Raw genomic sequence first — 20,028 nt, forward strand, 5'->3', positions numbered from 1 at the left:
AAGAAAGGAGATAGATCACTTGCGTCAAACTATCGGCCAATTAGCCTAACGTCTATTGTGGGAAAGTTACTTGAATCAGTAATTGCAAATACAATTCGTCTCCATCTTGAAAAACATAAGTTAATAAATGAGTCGCAACATGGTTTTACATATGGCCGTTCATGTTTAACAAATTTGCTAACTTTTTTTTCCAGCATAGTTGAGGCAGTTGATAGTGGTAAGGATTGTGATGTTGTGTACCTTGACTTTAGCAAAGCTTTTGATACAGTGCCACATGAAAGACTAATTAAAAAAATAGAAGCTCATGGTATTGGGGGTGCTATATTAACTTGGATTAGGGCATGGCTATTACAAAGGAAACAGAGAGTTAGTATAAATGGGGGTAAGTCAGAGTGGGATAATGTTGTTAGTGGAGTACCTCAGGGCTCTGTCCTGGGACCTCTGTTGTTTATAATATATATAAATGATTTAGATTCACGTTTGAGTAGCAACATTTGCAAATTTGCCGATGATACGAAAATCGGCAGGGAAATTAATTCGGAGGAGGACTCACTATCACTTCAAGTTGATATAGATAGGGTTTTGAAATGGTCAAATGATTGGCAAATGCAGTTTAATGCTGATAAATGTAAAGTTCTGAGGCTAGGTAATGATGATAGAGTTACAAGATACGAGCTAGATGGTGTTGAGATTGCGAAGCCGGATTGCGAAAGGGATCTGGGAGTTATAAGAACAAAGGTAACTGCAGAAGGCCTATTGGCCCATACGAGGCAGCTCCTATTCTATAACCACCCAATCCCACTCATATACTTGTCCAACCCGTGCTTGAAACAATCGAGGGACCCCACCTCCACAATGTTACGCGGCAATTGGTTCCACAAATCAACAACCCTGTTACTGAACCAGTATTTACCCAAGTCTTTCCTAAATCTAAACTTATCCAATTTATATCCATTGTTTCGTGTTCTGTCCTGTGTTGATACTTTTAATACCCTATTAATATCCCCCCGGTTATGTCCATTCATCCACTTGTAAACCTCTATCATGTCACCCCTAACTCTTCGCCTTTCCAGTGAATGCAATTTAAGCTTTGTTAATCTTTCTTCATATGAAAGATTTCTAATTTGGGGAATTAACTTAGTCATCCTACGCTGGACACGTTCAAGTGAATTTATATCCATTCTATAATATGGCGACCAAAACTGAACTGCATAATCTAAATGGGGCCTAACTAGAGCAAGATATAGCTTGAGAACCACACCAGGTGTCTTGTTACTAACGCTGCGATTAATAAATCCAAGTGTCCGATTTGCCTTATTACGAACATTTATGCATTGATCCTTTTGTTTTAAATTCTTACTAATCATAACTCCCAGATCCCTTTCGCAATCACAACACCATCTAGCTCGTATCTAGTAACTCTACCATCATTACCTAACCTCAGAACTTTACATTTATCAGCATTAAACTGCATCTGCCAATCCTTTGACCATATATGATTAGTAAGAATTATGATTAGTAAGAATTTAAAACAAAAGGATCAATGCATGAATGTTCGTAATAAGGCGAATAGGACACTGGGATTTATTAATCGAAGCGTTAGTAACAAGACACCTGGTGTGGTTCTTAAGCTATATCTTGCTCTGGTTAGGCCCCATTTAGATTATGTAGTTCAGTTTTGGTCGCCGTATTATAGAATGGATATAAATTCACTTGAACGTGTCCAACGTAGGATGACTAAGTTAATTCCCCAAATTAGAAATCTTTCATATGAAGAAAGATTAACAAAGCTTAAGCTGCATTCACTGGAAAGGCGAAGAGTTAGGGGTGACATGATAGAGGTTTACAAGTGGATGAATGGACATAACAGGGGGGATATTAATAGGGTATTAAAAATATCAACACAAGACAGAACACGAAACAATGGGTATAAATTGGATAAGTTTAGATTTAGGAAAGACTTGGGTAAATACTGGTTCAGTAACAGGGTTGTTGATTTGTGGAACCAATTGCCGCGTAACGTGGTGCAGGTGGGGTCCCTCGATTGTTTCAAGCGCAGGTTGGACAAGTATATGAGTGGGATTGGGTTACCTTTGTTCTTATGTTCTTAACATAAGAACAAAGGTAACTGCAGAAGGCCTATTGGCCCATACGAGGCAGCTCCTATTCTATAACCACCCAATCCCACTCATATACTTGTCCAACCTGCGCTTGAAACAATCGAGGGAGCCCACCTGCACCACGTTACGCGGCAATTGGTTCCACAAATCAACAACCCTGTTACTGAACCAGTATTTACCCAAGTCTTTCCTAAATCTAAACTTATCCAATTTATACCCATTGTTTCGTGTTCTGTCTTGTGTTGATATTTTTAATACCCTATTAATATCCCCCCTGTTATGTCCATTCATCCACTTGTAAACCTCTATCATGTCACCCCTAACTCTTCGCCTTTCCAGTGAATGCAGCTTAAGCTTTGTTAATCTTTCTTCATATGAAAGATTTCTAATTTGGGGAATTAACTTAGTCATCCTACGTTGGACACGTTCAAGTGAATTTATATCCATTCTATAATACGGCGACCAAAACTGAACTACATAATCTAAATGGGGCCTAACCAGAGCAAGATATAGCTTAAGAACCACACCAGGTGTCTTGTTACTAACGCTTCGATTAATAAATCCCAGTGTCCTATTCGCCTTATTACGAACATTCATGCATTGATCCTTTTGTCTTAAATTCTTACTAATCATAACTCCCAGATCCCTTTCGCAATCCGACTTCGCAATCTCAACACCATCTAGCTCGTATCTTGTAACTCTATCATCATTACCTAGCCTCATAACTTTACATTTATCAGCATTAAACTGCATTTGCCAATCATTTGACCATTTCAAAACCCTATCTAGATCAACTTGAAGTGATAGTGAGTCCTCCTCCGAATTAATTTCCCTGCCGATTTTCGTATCATCGGCAAATTTGCAAATGTTGCTACTCAAACGTGAATCTAAATCATTTATATATATTATAAACAACAGAGGACCCAGGACAGAGCCCTGAGGTACTCCACTAACAATATTATCCCACTCTGACTTACCCCCATTTATACTAACTCTCTGTTTCCTTTGTAATAGCCATGCCCTAATCCAAGTTAATATAGCACCCCCAATACCATGAGCTTCTATTTTTTTAATTAGTCTTTCATGTGGCACTGTATCAAAAGCTTTGCTAAAGTCAAGGTACACAACATCACAATCCTTACCACTATCAACTGCCTCAACTATGCTGGAAAAAAAAGTTAGCAAATTTGTTAAACATGAACGGCCATATGTAAAACCATGTTGCGACTCATTTATTAATTTATGTTTTTCAAGATGGAGACGAATTGTATTTGCAATTACTGATTCAAGTAACTTTCCCACAATAGACGTTAGGCTAATTGGCCGATAGTTTGACGCAAGTGATCTATCTCCTTTCTTAAAAATTGGTACCACATTAGCTACCTTCCATGACTCTGGCACTCTGCCTGACTCTATTGATATATTAAATATGGTAGACAGTGGCTCGGAAAGCTCCTCTTTGCATTCTTTAAGCACCCTGGCAAACACTTCATCCGGCCCTGGGGATTTGTTTGGTTTTAGTTTTTCTAATTGTTTAATTACATCCTCCCTGGTAACTCCTAAACTAGTCAACCTGTCCTCATCCCCACCCACATAGACTTGTTCGGCTGAAGGCATATTGTTAAGTTCTTCTTTAGTAAATACAGATATAAAATATTTGTTAAAAATACTACTCATCTCCTTGTCATTATCCGTTATTTGACCTGTCTCAGATTTTAATGGACCTATCCTTTCCCTAGTCTTAGTTCGATATAACTGAAAAAACCCTTTAGGATTTGACTTTGCTTGCTCTGCTATGCGAACTTCATAGTTTCTTTTTGCTTTCCTAATCTCTTTTTTAACGTTTCTAACCAGTTGTATGAATTCCTGTTCTAACCTGACTTCCCCATTCTTAAACCATTTGTACCAAGCTCTCTTTTTACCTATAAGGTTCTTTAAATTATTTGTTATCCACTTTGGGTCATTAGTATTCGATCTATTCAATTTGTATGGTATACTACGTTCCTGTGCTTTGTTTAGAATATTCTTAAATAAGTTATATATTAAATCCACATCGAAATCCCCTTTTACGTCACCTGTCGCTGGGTTCATGTCTCGCTCTAAGACCGGCCCACACCCCATACCCAAGACTTTCCAATCTATTTGACCCAAAAAATTTCTTAGGCTATTAAAATCAGCTTTTCGAAAATCTGGCACTTTAACAGAATTTTCTCCTACAGGTCTATTCCATTCTATGCTAAATCTGATTACTTTGTGATCACTGTTCCCTAGCTCACTCCCTATTTCGATGTCATTAATTTGTGTTTCCCTGTTAGTTAACACTAAACCTAAAATATTATTTTCCCGCGATGGTTCCATAATGTGTTGCGTAAGAAAGCAATCGTCAATTAATTCTAGAAAATCTTCTGCTTCACTATTCCCTGTTTTGTTCACCCAGTTTATTCCACTAAAATTAAAGTCACCCATGACATAAATACTGTTAGATCTAGATGCTCTAGATATTTCATCCCATAGATGCTTTGCTTCAATTCTGTCTAAATTTGGTGGCCTATATATAGCTCCAATTATAATATTATTTGCTTTTTCGTTTAATTCTATCCAAATAGTTTCTGTGTGTGGCTCAGTTTTGATTCCCTCTTTGAGACTACATTTCAAATTGTCCCTAACATATATGGCTACTCCCCCTCCTCGTCTAATATATCTATCTGTGTGAAATAGTTTAAAGCCATTTATCTGATATTCAGCTAATAGTTCTCTATTTTCTACATTCATCCACGTTTCGGTAAGTGCAATAATATCTATTTTTTCTGTGCAGACAAGAGCATTTAATTCATTAATTTTATTTCTTAGACTTCTACTGTTAGTGTAATATATCCTAAGTGAATTGTTATTTTGAGGCCTTTTTCTTTCCCTGATCATTTTGCCAATTCTTTTCTCCCACGAACACATACTTTTATTACCTCCTTCCTCCAAATCAATTCTCATACCACTATCTACTAACAGTTTAAACCCAAACAAACACCTCTAACCACTGGTTCCAATGAGTTTGCAACAGCAACAACCCCAGCCCTCGATAGATGCACCCCATCACGAGCATACATTTCATTTCTTCCATAGAAGCGTTCCCAGTTGTCTATGAAAGATATTGCATTTGATTTGCAATATCTTTCCAGCCGGCAATAGACACCAAGTGCCCTCGACATCCATTCATTTCCCACTCCCTTTCTTGGAAGAATGCCACATATGATCGGGATTCCTCCCTTGCTCCTAACTAATTCAATGGCTGTCCTAAATCTCTGTATTAGTTCCTCACTCCTAACTCGCCCAACATCATTACCCCCTGCACTAATACAAATAATGGGTTTGTTCCCATTTCCCGTCATAATATCATTCATGTTTTCAATAATATCACCAATTCCAGCTCCCGGATAGCAAACCCTTAATCTGTTCCCCCTATCTCTGGCACAAAACGTTCTGTCTAAATACCTCACCTGGGAATCTCCCACAACCAAAATTCGCTTCGGTACCGCCTTAACTTTCTGAGCAGCCTGAGGGGCCTGCGCTCCGCCGTTCCACGCTGATTTCCTCGCTGCAGACGCACTACAGCACTCGTCCTCCAACACGCCAAATGAATTTGCCGTCCTTAGGGCGTCTGTAGGCGGCCTTGTCAAGGTCTTCTTAAGACCCCTGTCTTTCACTACTCTCCACGATGAGGTCTCGTCAACACTGGTCTCCTCCTTCGTTTCCTCTCGAAGTCTCAGCCGTCGTACCTCCTCCCTCAGGGAATCCATCTCTGCTCTCAGAGCTCCAACTAAACTCACCAAATCATTTACTAATCCTTCCATTATTGCAATAATAATGTTACTCCAGAGCTCCAGCTAACACAACCTCTCACTGATGTAATTTCATTTCACTTGATAATGAACCATGGAGGTTTGAAACGTTGTGCAAATTGTATAAATAAGTGTAATACATTCTATAGTAATTAAATTTTTTCTTCACCTTGAAATAACGAAAATGTGTTTTGGAGAACTCCTCTTTCAGCTAAGCCCTGATGCAAGGCAAACAGTAAGGGGGATAGAAGCCTTGAACCAGAAGATAGTAAATACTGAATATGCGGTCATATTTAATGAGACATATATATATATATATATATATATATATATATATATATATATATATATATATATATATATATATATATATATATATATATATATATTAAGATGAATAGGAAAACCAGGGATATACTGAACATCTTGTTTCAGATTCTTTACTTTAAAATGCATAACGTTTCGAATACTTCTCGTATTCATCATCAGATCTAAAAGAAAAAAACAGAAATCACAATCAAATAACTGGTAAACAAAGAACTCATACTGAATATAATTGCCTATCAAAGAAAGGAAAATGCTTAAAAAACAAAACACTTAAGCGCACTTAAAGTGATCAATACAAATAAAACTTATTAACTGTCACATATATTAAAGCTAATTTAAAAATCCATTAAACTACAAGATGAATTTTATAACTACTAAAACAAACCATTCTATTAAACTTACGTGAAGTGATCAGAAGTGAAACTTGATACCTAACACATAGATACTAAACACTATAACAAATATTTATATAATGACTACAAATCTACAAAAAATGTATGTAAAATACAAACAGAATAAACGACAATTATAAAGTACTAACCAAAATCTTATAAAAAACTCAAATATTAAATAAAATTAAATACCAAAAAATGTATTATAATACATTTTTTGGTATTTAATTTTATTTAATATTTGAGATAAAATGTATTATAATACATTTTTTTGGTATTTAATTTTATTTAATATTTGAGTTTTTTATAAGATTTTGGTTAGTACTTTATAATTGTCGTTTATTCTGTTTGTATTTTACATACATTTTTTGTAGATTTGTAGTCATTATATAAATATTTGTTATAGTGTTTAGTATCTATGTGTTAGGTATCAAGTTTCACTTCTGATCACTTCACGTAAGTTTAATAGAATGGTTTGTTTTAGTAGTTATAAAATTCATCTTGTAGTTTAATGGATTTTTAAATTAGCTTTAATATATGTGACAGTTAATAAGTTTTATTTGTATTGATCACTTTAAGTGCGCTTAAGTGTTTTGTTTTTTAAGCATTTTCCTTTCTTTGATAGGCAATTATATTCAGTATGAGTTCTTTGTTTACCAGTTATTTGATTGTGATTTCTGTTTTTTCTTTTAGATCTGATGATGAATACGAGAAGTATTCGAAACGTTATGCATTTTAAAGTAAAGAATCTGAAACAAGATGTTCAGTATATCCCTGGTTTCCTATTCATCTTAAAATTAAGATTCCCGAAGGGAACATCGATCATATATATATATATATATATATATATATATATATATATATATATATATATATATATATGTATATATATATATATATATATATATATATATATATATATATATATATATATATATATATATATATATATATATATATATATATATATATATTGGTGTATACTGGCAGCAGGTTTTCTTTCAAACATGTTTCATTGAATATGACCGCATATTCTGTATTTATTATTTTCTGGTTTAGGGCTTCTATCCCTCTAACTATTTTCTTAGCATCAGGGCTTAATTGGAATAGGAGTTCTCCAAAACTCATTTTCGTACTTTTAAGGTGAAGAAAAGAAGTGATTTACTATAGAGTGTATTACACTCTATAGTAAATCTATTTTTATTTCTATTTCTTAAATCTATTTATTTTATAGTAAATCTCTATTTGCAAATTATACAAATAAGTGTAATACACTCTATAGTAAATCACTTCTTTTCTTCACCTTAAAAGTACGAAAATGAGTTTTGGAGAACTCCTATTCCAATTAAGCCCTGATGCTAAGAAAATAGTTAGAGGGATAGAAGCCCTAAACCAGAAAATAATAAATACAGAATATGCGGTCATATTCAATGAAATATATATATATATATATATATATATATATATATATATATATGTCGTACCTAGTAGCCAGAACGCACTTCTCAGCCTACTATGCAAGGCCCGATTTGCCTAATAAGCCAAGTTTTCATGAAATAATTGTTTTTCCACTACCTAACCTACCTAACTTAACCTAACCTAACTTTTTGGGCTACGTAACCAAACCTAACCTATAAAGATAGGTTAGGTTAGGTTAGGTAGGGTTGGTTAGGTTCGGTCATATATCTACGTTAATTTTAACTCCAATTAAAAAAAATTGACCTCCTACATAATGAAATGGGTAGCTTTATCATTTCATAAGAAAAAAATTAGAGAAAATATATTAATTCAGGAAAACTTGGCTTATTAGGCAAATTTGGCCTTGCATAGTAGGCTGAGAAGTGCGTTCTGGCTACTAGGTACGACATATATATATATATATATATATATATATATATATATATATATATATATATATATATATATCAGAAAATTGGGAACATCAAATAATCTGATGTTTCCATCACTGAAAAATAAGAATAACAGTTAATAAATTTAAATGAAAAACAATGAAAAAATAAAAAATAAACCATACCCACGAAATGAACAGCATGGTAAAAACACAGCTCAATTCCAAATCAATATCACACAATATAATTCAATAAAAATAAAAATAAATCTATATCTATGAAAATTCTACTTTTATCAGTGCAATCGAAAACATTGAAATGGAATCATAACATATTTAGTATAATGAGTGTTGCTCTTACAACAGATGGTGCTTTTTTTTTGTAAAGTATGGATTTACCTGTCACAGGTGTGGCATCAATATTTATATTCACGAAATAAACGGCATGGTAAACAACACAGTTCAGTTGCAACACAGTGTCACACAAAATAATTAAATCAAAATGAAAATAAATCGAAATCTATGACATATAGATTTCTGGAAACATAACTGGAAACATTGAAATGTAATCGTAACATATTTAGCATAGCGTGTGTTGCTCTTGCGTGCAACAGGTGACGCTGTTTTTCAAACAAACATGTTTTTACCTGTCACAGCTGTCTCATCTATATAGTAGGTATATAAAAACATATGCGTATTCGAATGGAACGTTGTGTCAAAATTTCAAAGCAATCGGTGAAGAACTTTCGGAGATCACAGCTTGTGATGCTCTTACGTCCAACAGATGGCGCTGTTTATCAAAAAAGCATGTTTTTACCTGACACAGGTGTGGCATCTATATATTAAGTATATAAAAAGACGCTCCTATTCGTATGCAACGTTATGTCAAAATTTCAAAGCAATCGGTAAAGGGGTTTCGAAGATTTCCCTCACATGAAAAATTCATTTTTTTTTTTAAAGCATGTTTTTTCTCAACACAAAAGTGACATCTATATAATATGTATATAAAAACCCGCTCGGATGCGAATGGAACGTTGTGTGAAAATTTCAAAGCAATCGGTGGAAAACTTTCGGAGATTAGCGATTTTGAACAAGCGAACATTTCCATTTTTATTTATATAGACTAGCTGTACCCGGCCACCTGGTGCTGTGGCTCAGCAAAGCTAGCGCGTCGCCGAGCCACAGCAACCCTTCCCCGTCAACCATCCTCCCCACCATTTGCCCCTTCCCCATCCCCTCGTCCTCCCCACCACTGTTCCTCACTCCCCTGTCCCCTTGTACTCCCCACTATTCTCCACTCCCCCATCCCCTCGTCTCCATGATTCCGGACTCCCTCGTCCTCCCCACAGTTCTATCCTCCATCATCCGCTTGTTCTCCCCCACCTTCCCCCACACCCCCATCCCCTCGTCCTCCCCCGTCCCCACTCCCCCTTCCCCTCGACCTCCCCACCATTCCCCACTCCCCCATCCCCTCATGCTCCCCACTCCCCCATCTCCTCATGCTCCCCACTCCCCCATCTCCTCATGCTCCCCACTCCCCCATCCCCTCATGCTCCCCACTCCCACATCTTCTCATGCTCCCCACTCCCCCATCTCCTCATGCTCCCCACTCCCCCATCTTCTCATGCTCCCCACTCCCCCATCTTCTCATGCTTCCCACTCCCCCATCTCCTCATGCTCTCCACTCCCACATCTTCTCATGCTCCCCACTCCCCCATCTCCTCATGCTCCCCACTCTCCTATCTCCTCATGCTCCCCACTCCCCCATCTCCTCATGCTCCCCACTCCCCCATCTCCTCATGCTCCCCACTCTCCCATCTCCTCATGCTCCCTACTCCCCCATCTCCTCATGCTCCCCACTCCCACATCTTCTCATGCTCCCAACTCCCCCATCCCCTAATGCTCCCCACTCCCCCATCTCCTCATGCTCCCCACTCCCCCATCTTCTCATGCTCCCCACTCCCCCATCTTCTCATGCTCCCCACTCCCCCATCTCCTCATGCTCCCCACTCTCCCATCTCCTCATGCTCCCCACTCCCCCATCTCCTCATGCTCCCCACTCCCCCATCTCCTCATGCTCCCCACTCTCCCATCTCCTCATGCTCCCTACTCCCCCATCTCCTCATGCTCCCCACTCCCACATCTTCTCAAGCTCCCCACTCCCCCATCCCCTCATGCTCCTCACTCCCCCATCTCCTCATGCTCCCCACTCCCCCATCTCCTCATGCTCCCCACTCCCCCATCTTCTCATGCTCCCCACTCTCCCATCTCCTCATGCTCCCCACTCCCCCATCTTCTCATTCTCCCCACTCCCCCATCTCCTCATGCTCCCCACTCTCCCATCTCCTCATGCTCCCCACTCCCCCATCTTCTCATGCTCCCCACTCTCCCATCTCCTCATGCTCCCTACTCCCCCATCTAATCATGCTCCCCACTCTCCCATCTCCTCATGCTCCCCACTCCCCCATCTTCTCATGCTCCCCACTCTCCCATCTCCTCATGCTCCCCACTCCCCCATCTCCTTATGCTTCCCACTCTCCCATCTCCTCATGCTCCCCACTCCCCCATCTCCTCATGCTCCCCACTCCCCCATCTCCTCATGCTCCCCACTCTCCCATCTCCTCATGCTCCCTACTCCCCCATCTCCTCATGCTCCCCACTCCCACATCTTCTCATGCTCCCCACTCCCCCATTTCCTCATGCTCCCCACTCCCCCATCTCCTCATGCTCCCCACTCCCCCCTCTTCTCATGCTTCTTACTCCCCCATCTCCTCATGCTCCCCACTCCCCCATCTTTTCATGCTTCCCACTCCCCCATCTCCTCATGCTCCCCACTCCCCCATCTCCTCATGCTCCCCACTCCCCCATCTCCTCATGCTCCCCACTCCCCCATCTCCTCATGCTCCCCACTCCCCCATCTTCTCATGCTTCCCACTCCCCCATCTCCTCATGCTCCCCACTCCCCCATCTTTTCATGCTTCCCACTCCCCCATCTCCTCATGCTCCCCATTCCCCCATCTCCTCATGCTCCCCACTCCCCCATCTCCTCATGCTTCCCACTCTCCCATCTCCTCATGCTCCCCACTCCCCCATCTTCTCATGCTCCCCACTCTCCCATCTCCTCATGCTCCCCACTCCCCCATCTCCTTATGCTTCCCACTCTCCCATCTCCTCATGCTCCCCACTCCCCCATCTCCTCATGCTCCCCACTCCCCCATCTCCTCATGCTCCCCACTCTCCCATCTCCTCATGCTCCCTACTCCCCCATCTCCTCATGCTCCCCACTCCTACATCTTCTCATGCTCCCCACTCCCCCATCCCCTCATGCTCCCCACTCCCCCATCTCCTCATGCTCCCCACTCCCCCATCTCCTCATGCTCCCCACTCCCCCATCTTCTCATGCTCCCCACTCCCCCATCTTCTCATGCTCCCCACTCTCCCATCTCCTCATGCTCCCCACTCCCCATCTTCTCATGCTCCCCACTCTTCCATCTCCTCATGCTCCCCACTCCCCCATCTCCTTATGCTTCCCACTTTCCCATCTCCTCATGCTCCCTACTCCCCCATCTCCTCATGCTCCCCACTCCCCCATCTCCTCATGCTCCCCACTCCCCCATCTCCTCATGCTCCCCACTCCCCCATCTCCTCATGCTCCCCACTCCCCCATCTCCTCATGCTCCCCACTCCCCCATCTTCTCATGCTTCCCACTCCCCCATCTCCTCATGCTCCCCACTCCCCCATCTTTTCATGCTTCCCACTCCCCCATCTCCTCATGCTCCCCACTCCCCCATCTCCTCATGCTCCCCACTCCCCCATCTCCTCATGCTCCCCACTCCCCCATCTCCTCATGCTCCCCACTCCCCCATCTTCTCATGCTTCCCACTCCCCCATCTCCTCATGCTCCCCACTCCCCCATCTTTTCATGCTTCCCACTCCCCCATCTCCTCATGCTCCCCACTCCCCCATCTCCTCATGCTCCCCACTCCCCCATCTCGTCATGCTTCCCACTCTCCCATCTCCTCATGCTCTCCACTCCCCCATCTTCTCATGATCCCCACTCTCCCATCTCCTCATGCTCCCCAATCCCCCATCTCCTTATGCTTCCCACTCTCCCATCTCCTCATGCTCCCCACTCCCCCATCTCCTCATGCTCCCCACTCCCCCATCTCCTCATGCTCCCCACTCTCCCATCTCCTCATGCTCCCTACTCCCCCATCTCCTTATGCTCACCACTCCCACATCTTCTCATGCTCCCCACTCCCCCATCCCCTCATGCTCCCCACTCCCCCATCTCCTCATGCTCCCCACTCCCCCATCTCCTCATGCTCCCCACTCCCCCATCTTCTCATGCTCCCCACTCCCCATCTTCTCATGCTCCCCACTCTCCCATCTCCTCATGCTCCCCACTCCCCCATCTTCTCATGCTCCCCACTCTTCCATCTCCTCATGCTCCCCACTCCCCTATCTCCTTATGCTTCCCACTTTCCCATCTCCTCATGCTCCCTACTCCCCCATCTCCTCATGCTCCCCACTCCCCCATCTCCTCATGCTCCCCACTCCCCCATCTCCTCATGCTCCCCACTCCCCCATCTCCTCATGCTCCCCACTCTCCCATCTCCTTATGCTCCCTACTCCCCCATCTCCTCATGCTCCCCACTCCCACATCTTCTCATGCTCCCCACTCCCCCATTTCCTCATGCTCCCCACTCCCCCATCTCCTCATGCTCCCCACTCCCCCATCTCCTCATGCTTGCCACTCCCCCATCTTCTCATGCTCCCCACTCCCCCATCTTCTCATGCTCCCCACTCCTCCATCTCCTCATGCTCCCCACTCCCCCATTTTCTCATGCTCCCCACTCCCCCATCTTCTCATGCTCCCCACTCTCCCATCTCCTCATGCTCCCCACTCCCCCATCTTCTCATGCTCCCCACTCCCCCATCTTCTCATGCTCCCCACTCTCCCATCTCCTCATGCTCCCCACTCCCCCATCTTCTCATGCTCCCCACTCCCCCATCCCTTCATGCTCCCCACTCCCCCATCTCCTCATGCTCCCCACTCCCCCATCTTCTCATGCTTCCCACTCCCCCATCTCCTCATGCTCCCCACTCCCCCATCTCCTCATGCTCCCCACTCTCCCATCTCCTCATGCTCCCCACTCCCCCATCTTCTCATGCTCCCCACTCTCCCATCTCCTCATGCTCCCCACTCTCCCATCTCCTCATGCTCCCCACTCCCCCATCTTCTCATGCTCCCCACTCTCCCATCTCCTCATGCTCCCCACTCCCCCATCTCCTCATGCTTCCCACTCTCCCATCTCCTCATGCTCCCCACTCCCCCATCTTCTCATGCTCCCCACTCTCCCATCTCCTCATGCTCCCCACTCCCCCATCTCCTTATGCTTCCCACTCTCCCATCTCCTCATGCTCCCCACTCCCCCATCTCCTCATGCTCCCCACTCCCCCATCTCCTCATGCTCCCCACTCTTCCATCTCCTCATGCTCCCCACTCCCCCATCTCCTTATGCTTCCCACTTTCCCATCTCCTCATGCTCCCTACTCCCCCATCTCCTCATGCTCCCCACTCCCCCATCTCCTCATGCTCCCCACTCCCCCATCTCCTCATGCTCCCCACTCCCCCATCTCCTCATGCTCCCCACTCTCCCATCTCCTCATGCTCCCTACTCCCCCATCTCCTCATGCTCCCCACTCCCACATCTTCTCATGCTCCCCACTCCCCCATTTCCTCATGCTCCCCACTCCCCCATCTCCTCATGCTCCCCACTCCCCCATCTCCTCATGCTTGCCACTCCCCCATCTTCTCATGCTCCCCACTCCCCCATCTTCTCATGCTCCCCACTCCTCCATCTCCTCATGCTCCCCACTCCCCCATTTTCTCATGCTCCCCACTCCCCCATCTTCTCATGCTCCCCACTCTCCCATCTCCTCATGCTCCCCACTCCCCCATCTTCTCATGCTCCCCACTCCCCCATCTTCTCATGCTCCCCACTCTCCCATCTCCTCATGCTCCCCACTCCCCCATCTTCTCATGCTCCCCACTCCCCCATCCCTTCATGCTCCCCACTCCCCCATCTCCTCATGCTCCCCACTCCCCCATCTTCTCATGCTTCCCACTCCCCCATCTCCTCATGCTCCCCACTCCCCCATCTCCTCATGCTCCCCACTCTCCCATCTCCTCATGCTCCCCACTCCCCCATCTTCTCATGCTCCCCACTCTCCCATCTCCTCATGCTCCCCACTCTCCCATCTCCTCATGCTCCCCACTCCCCCATCTTCTCATGCTCCCCACTCTCCCATCTCCTCATGCTCCCCACTCCCCCATCTCCTCATGCTTCCCACTCTCCCATCTCCTCATGCTCCCCACTCCCCCATCTTCTCATGCTCCCCACTCTCCCATCTCCTCATGCTCCCCACTCCCCCATCTCCTTATGCTTCCCACTCTCCCATCTCCTCATGCTCCCCACTCCCCCATCTCCTCATGCTCCCCACTCCCCCATCTCCTCATGCTTCCCACTCTCCCATCTCCTCATGCTCCCCACTCCTCCATCTCCTCATGCTCCCCACTCCCCCATCTCCTCATGCTTCCCACTCTCCCATCTCCTCATGCTCCCCACTCCCCCATCTTCTCATGCTCCCCACTCTCCCATCTCCTCATGCTCCCCACTCCCCCATCTCCTTATGCTTCCCACTCTCCCATCTCCTCATGCTCCCTACTCCCCATCTCCTAATGCTCCCCACTCCCACATCTTCTCATGCTCCCCACTCCCCCATCCCCTAATGCTCCCCACTCCCCCATCTCCTCATGCTCCCCACTCCCCCATCTCCTCATGCTCCCCACTCCCCCATCTTATCATGCTCCCCACTCCCCATCTTCTCATGCTCCCCACTCTCCCATCTCCTCATGCTCCCCACTCCCCCATCTTCTCATGCTCCCCACTCTCCCATCTCCTCATGCTCCCCACTCCCCCATCTCCTTATGCTTCCCACTTTCCCATCTCCTCATGCTCCCCACTCCCCCATCTCCTCATGCTCACCACTCCCCCATCTCCTCATGCTCCCCACTCTCCCATCTCCTCATGCTCCCCACTCCCCCATCTCCTTATGCTTCCCACTCTCCCATCTCCTCATGCTCCCCACTCCCCCATCTCCTCATGCTCCCCACTCCCCCATCTCCGCATGCTCCCCACTCCCATCTTCTCATGCTCCCTACTCCCCCATCTCCTCATGCTCCCCACTCCCACATCTTCTCATGCTCCCCTCTCCCCTATCCCCTCATGCTCCCCACTCCCCCATCTCCTCATGCTCCCCACTCCCCCATCTCCTCATGCTCCCCACTCCCCATCTTCTCATGCTCCCCACTCCCCCATCCCCTCATGCTCCCCACTCCCCCATCTCATCATGCTCCCCACTCCCCCATCTCCTCATGCTCCCGACTCCCCCATATTCTCACGCTCCCCACTCCCCCATCCCCTCATGCTCCCCACTCCCCATCTCCTCATGCTCCCCACTCCCCCATCTTCTCATGCTCCCCACTCCCCCATCTTCTCATGCTCCCCACTCTCCCATCTCCTCATGCTCCCCACTCCCCCATCTTCTCATGCTCCCCACTCCCCCATCTTCTCATGCTCCCCACTCTCCCATCTCCTCATGCTCCCCACTCCCCCATCTTCTCATGCTCCCCACTCCCCCATCTCCTCATGCTCCCCACTCCCCCATCTCCTCATGCTCCCCACTCCCCCATCTCCTCATGCTCCCCACTCCCCCATCTCCTCATGCTCCCCACTCCCCCATCTCCTCATGCTCCCCACTCCCCCATCTCTTCATGCTCCCCACTCCCCATCTCCTCATGCTTCCCACTCCCCCATCTCCTCATGCTCCCCACTCTCCCATCTCCTCATGCTCCCCACTCCCCCATCTCCTCATGCTCCCCACTCCCCCATCTCCTCATTCTCCCCACTCCCCCATCTCCTCATGCTCCCCACTCCCCCATCTTCTCATGCTCCCCACTCCCCCATCTCCTCATGCTCCCCACTCCCCCATCTTCTTATGCTCCCCACTCCCCCATCTCCTCATGTTCCCCACTCCCCCATCTCTTCATGCTCCCCACTCCCTATCTCCTCATGCTCCCCACTCCCCATCTCCTCATGCTCCCCACTCCCCATCTTCTCATGCTCCCCACTCCCCCATCTCCTCATGCTCCCCACTCCCCCATCTCCTCATGCTCCCCACTCCCCCATCTCCTCATGCTCCCCACTCCCCCATCTCCTCATGCTTCCCACTCCCCCATGTCTTCATGCTCCCCACTCCCCATCTCCTTATGCTCCCCACTCCCCCATCTTCTCATGCTCCCCACTCCCCCATCTCCTCATGCTCCCCACTCCCCCATCTCCTCATGCTCCCCACTCCCCCATCTCCTCATGCTCCCCACTCCCCCATCTCCTCATGCTTCCCACTCCCCCATCTCTTCATGCTCCCCACTCCCCATCTCCTCATGCTCCCCACTCCCCCATCTTCTCATGCTCCCCACTCCCCATCTCCTCATGCTCCCCACTCCCCCATCTTCTCATGCTCCCCACTCCCCCATCTCCTCATGCTCCCCACTCCCCCATCTTCTCATGCTCCCCACTCCCCCATCTCCTCATGCTCCCTACTCTCCCATCTCCTTATGCTTCCCACCATTACCTCATACGAAAAAAAAAGTTTTTAAAAAAGCATGTTTTTACCTGTCACAGGTAAAAACCTATCATAGATGTCACATCTATATAGTACGTATATAAAAACAAGTACGTATTCGAATGCAAAGGTGTGTCAGAATTTCAAAGCGATCAATGAAAAACTTTATTCATTGACTGACTGAGATTCATATATATATATATATATATATATATATATATATATATATATATATATATATATATATATATATATATATATATATGTCGTACCTAATAGCCAGAACGCACTTCTCAGCCTACTATTCAAGGCCCGATTTGCCTAATAAGCCAAGTTTTCATGAATTAATGTTTTTTCGTCTACCTAACCTACCTAACCTAACCTAACCTAGCTTTTTTGGCTACCTAACCTAACCTTACCTATAAATATAGGTTAGGTTAGGTTAGGTAGGGTTGGTTAGGTTCGGTCATATATCTACGTTAATTTTAACTCCAATAAAAAAAAATTGGCCTCATACATAGAGAAAAGGGTAGCTTTATCATTTCATAAGAAAAAAATTATAGTAAATATATTAATTCAGGAAAACTTGGCTTATTAGGCAAATCGGGCCTTGAATAGTAGGCTGAGAAGTGAGTTCTGGCTACTAGGTACGACATATATATATATATATATATATATGTCTATATATATATATATATATATATATATATATATATATATATATATATATATATATATGTCGTACCTAGTAGCCAGAACGCACTTGTCAGCCTACTACGCAAGGCCCGATTTGCCTAATAAGGCAAGTTTTCATGAAATAATTGTTTTTCGACTACCTTACCTAACCTAACCTAACTTTTTCGGCTACCTAACCTAACCTAACCTATAAAGATAGGTTAGCTTAGGTTAGGTAGGGTCGGTTAGGTTCGGTCAAATATCTACGTTAATTTTAACTCCAATAAAAAAAAATTGACCTCATACATAATGAAATGGGAAGCTTTATCATTTCATAACAAAAAAATTAGAGAAAATATATTAATTCAGGAAAACTTGGCTTATTAGGCAAATCGGGCCATGCATACCAGGCCGAGTACGACAGTACGACGTTCTGGCTACTAGGTACGACATATATATATATATATATATATATATATATATATATATATATATATATATATATATATATATATATATATATATATATATATATATATATATATATATACACACACACATATATATACACCTATCAAAATATCAGTCTATCTACCAACTATCGGTCTATCCATTTTCCATCCGTCTAATCGACTATCTATCTATACCACGATCAATCCATAGATTTATCGATCTCTGTCTATCTGTGACTGTCTCGGCCTCTGTATGTCTATCTCTGTCTCTCTCTTATAAATACTATTATTGCCTAATGTGAGGGAGGTCGATGATCGCAGGCAGTGACCCAAGGTACACTCCGGGGGACCTGGTCACATCCAGGTACACTCCGGGGGACCTGGTCACATCCAGGTACACTCCGGGGGACCTGGTCACATCCAGGTACACTCCGGGGGACCTGGTCACATCCAGGTACACTCCGGGGGACCTGGTCACACCCAGGTACACTCCGGGGGACCTGGTCACATCCAGGTACACTCCGGGGGACCTGGTCACATCCAGGTACACTCCGGGGGACCTGGTCACATCCAGGTACACTCCGGGGGACCTGGTCACACCCAGGTACACTCCGGGGGACCTGGTCACATCCAGGTACACTCCGGGGGACCTGGTCACATCCAGGTACACTCCGGGGGACCTGGGCACACCCAGGTACACTCCGGGGGACCTGGGCACACCCAGGTACACTCCGGGGGACCTGGTCACACCCAGGTACACTCCGGGGGACCTGGTCACACCCAGGTACACTCCGGGGGACCTGGTCACACCCAGGTACACTCCGGGGGACCTGGGCACACCCAGGTACACTCCGGGGGACCTGGTCACACCCAGGTACACTCCGAGGGACCTGGTCACACCCAGGTACACTCCGGGGGACCTGGTCACACCCAGGTACATTCCTGGGGACCAGGTCACACCCAGGTATATTCCTGGGGACCTGGTCACACCCAGGTACACTCCGGGGGACCTGGTCACATCCAGGTACACTCCTGGGGACCTGGTCACACCCAGGTACACTCTTCATGCTCCCCACTCCCTATCTCCTCATGCTCCCCACTCCCCATCTCCTCATGCTCCCCACTCCCCATCTTCTCATGCTCCCCACTCCCCCATCTCCTCATGCTCCCCACTCCCCCATCTCCTCATGCTCCCCACTCCCCCATCTCCTCATGCTCCCCACTCCCCCATCTCCTCATGCTCCCCACTCCCCCATCTTCTCATGCTTCCCACTCCCCCATCTCCTCATGCTCCCCACTCCCCCATCTTTTCATGCTTCCCACTCCCCCATCTCCTCATGCTCCCCACTCCCCCATCTCCTCATGCTCCCCACTCCCCCATCTCCTCATGCTCCCCACTCCCCCATCTCCTCATGCTCCCCACTCCCCCATCTTCTCATGCTTCCCACTCCCCCATCTCCTCATGCTCCCCACTCCCCCATCTTTTCATGCTTCCCACTCCCCCATCTCCTCATGCTCCCCACTCCCCCATCTCCTCATGCTCCCCACTCCCCCATCTCGTCATGCTTCCCACTCTCCCATCTCCTCATGCTCTCCACTCCCCCATCTTCTCATGATCCCCACTCTCCCATCTCCTCATGCTCCCCAATCCCCCATCTCCTTATGCTTCCCACTCTCCCATCTCCTCA

General features: G+C 45.9%; 2 protein-coding genes across 6 annotated transcripts in view; one reads left to right on the plus strand and one right to left on the minus strand.

Annotated features, from left to right (window-relative positions):
* Positions 1–20,028, plus strand: part of LOC123761011 (protein amalgam) — a 185,861-nt gene that overhangs the window by 23,888 nt on the left and 141,945 nt on the right. The window lies entirely within an intron of this gene.
* LOC138373074 (LWamide neuropeptides-like) lies at positions 18,627–19,280 on the minus strand. Its single transcript, XM_069339100.1, has one exon. It carries the CDS (start codon positions 19,278–19,280, stop codon positions 18,627–18,629), a length of 654 nt encoding a protein of 217 aa, XP_069195201.1.

The sequence above is a fragment of the Procambarus clarkii genome, chromosome 41, assembly GCF_040958095.1.
Source record: "Procambarus clarkii isolate CNS0578487 chromosome 41, FALCON_Pclarkii_2.0, whole genome shotgun sequence".
In the NCBI taxonomy this organism is placed as follows: Eukaryota; Metazoa; Arthropoda; class Malacostraca; order Decapoda; family Cambaridae; genus Procambarus; species Procambarus clarkii.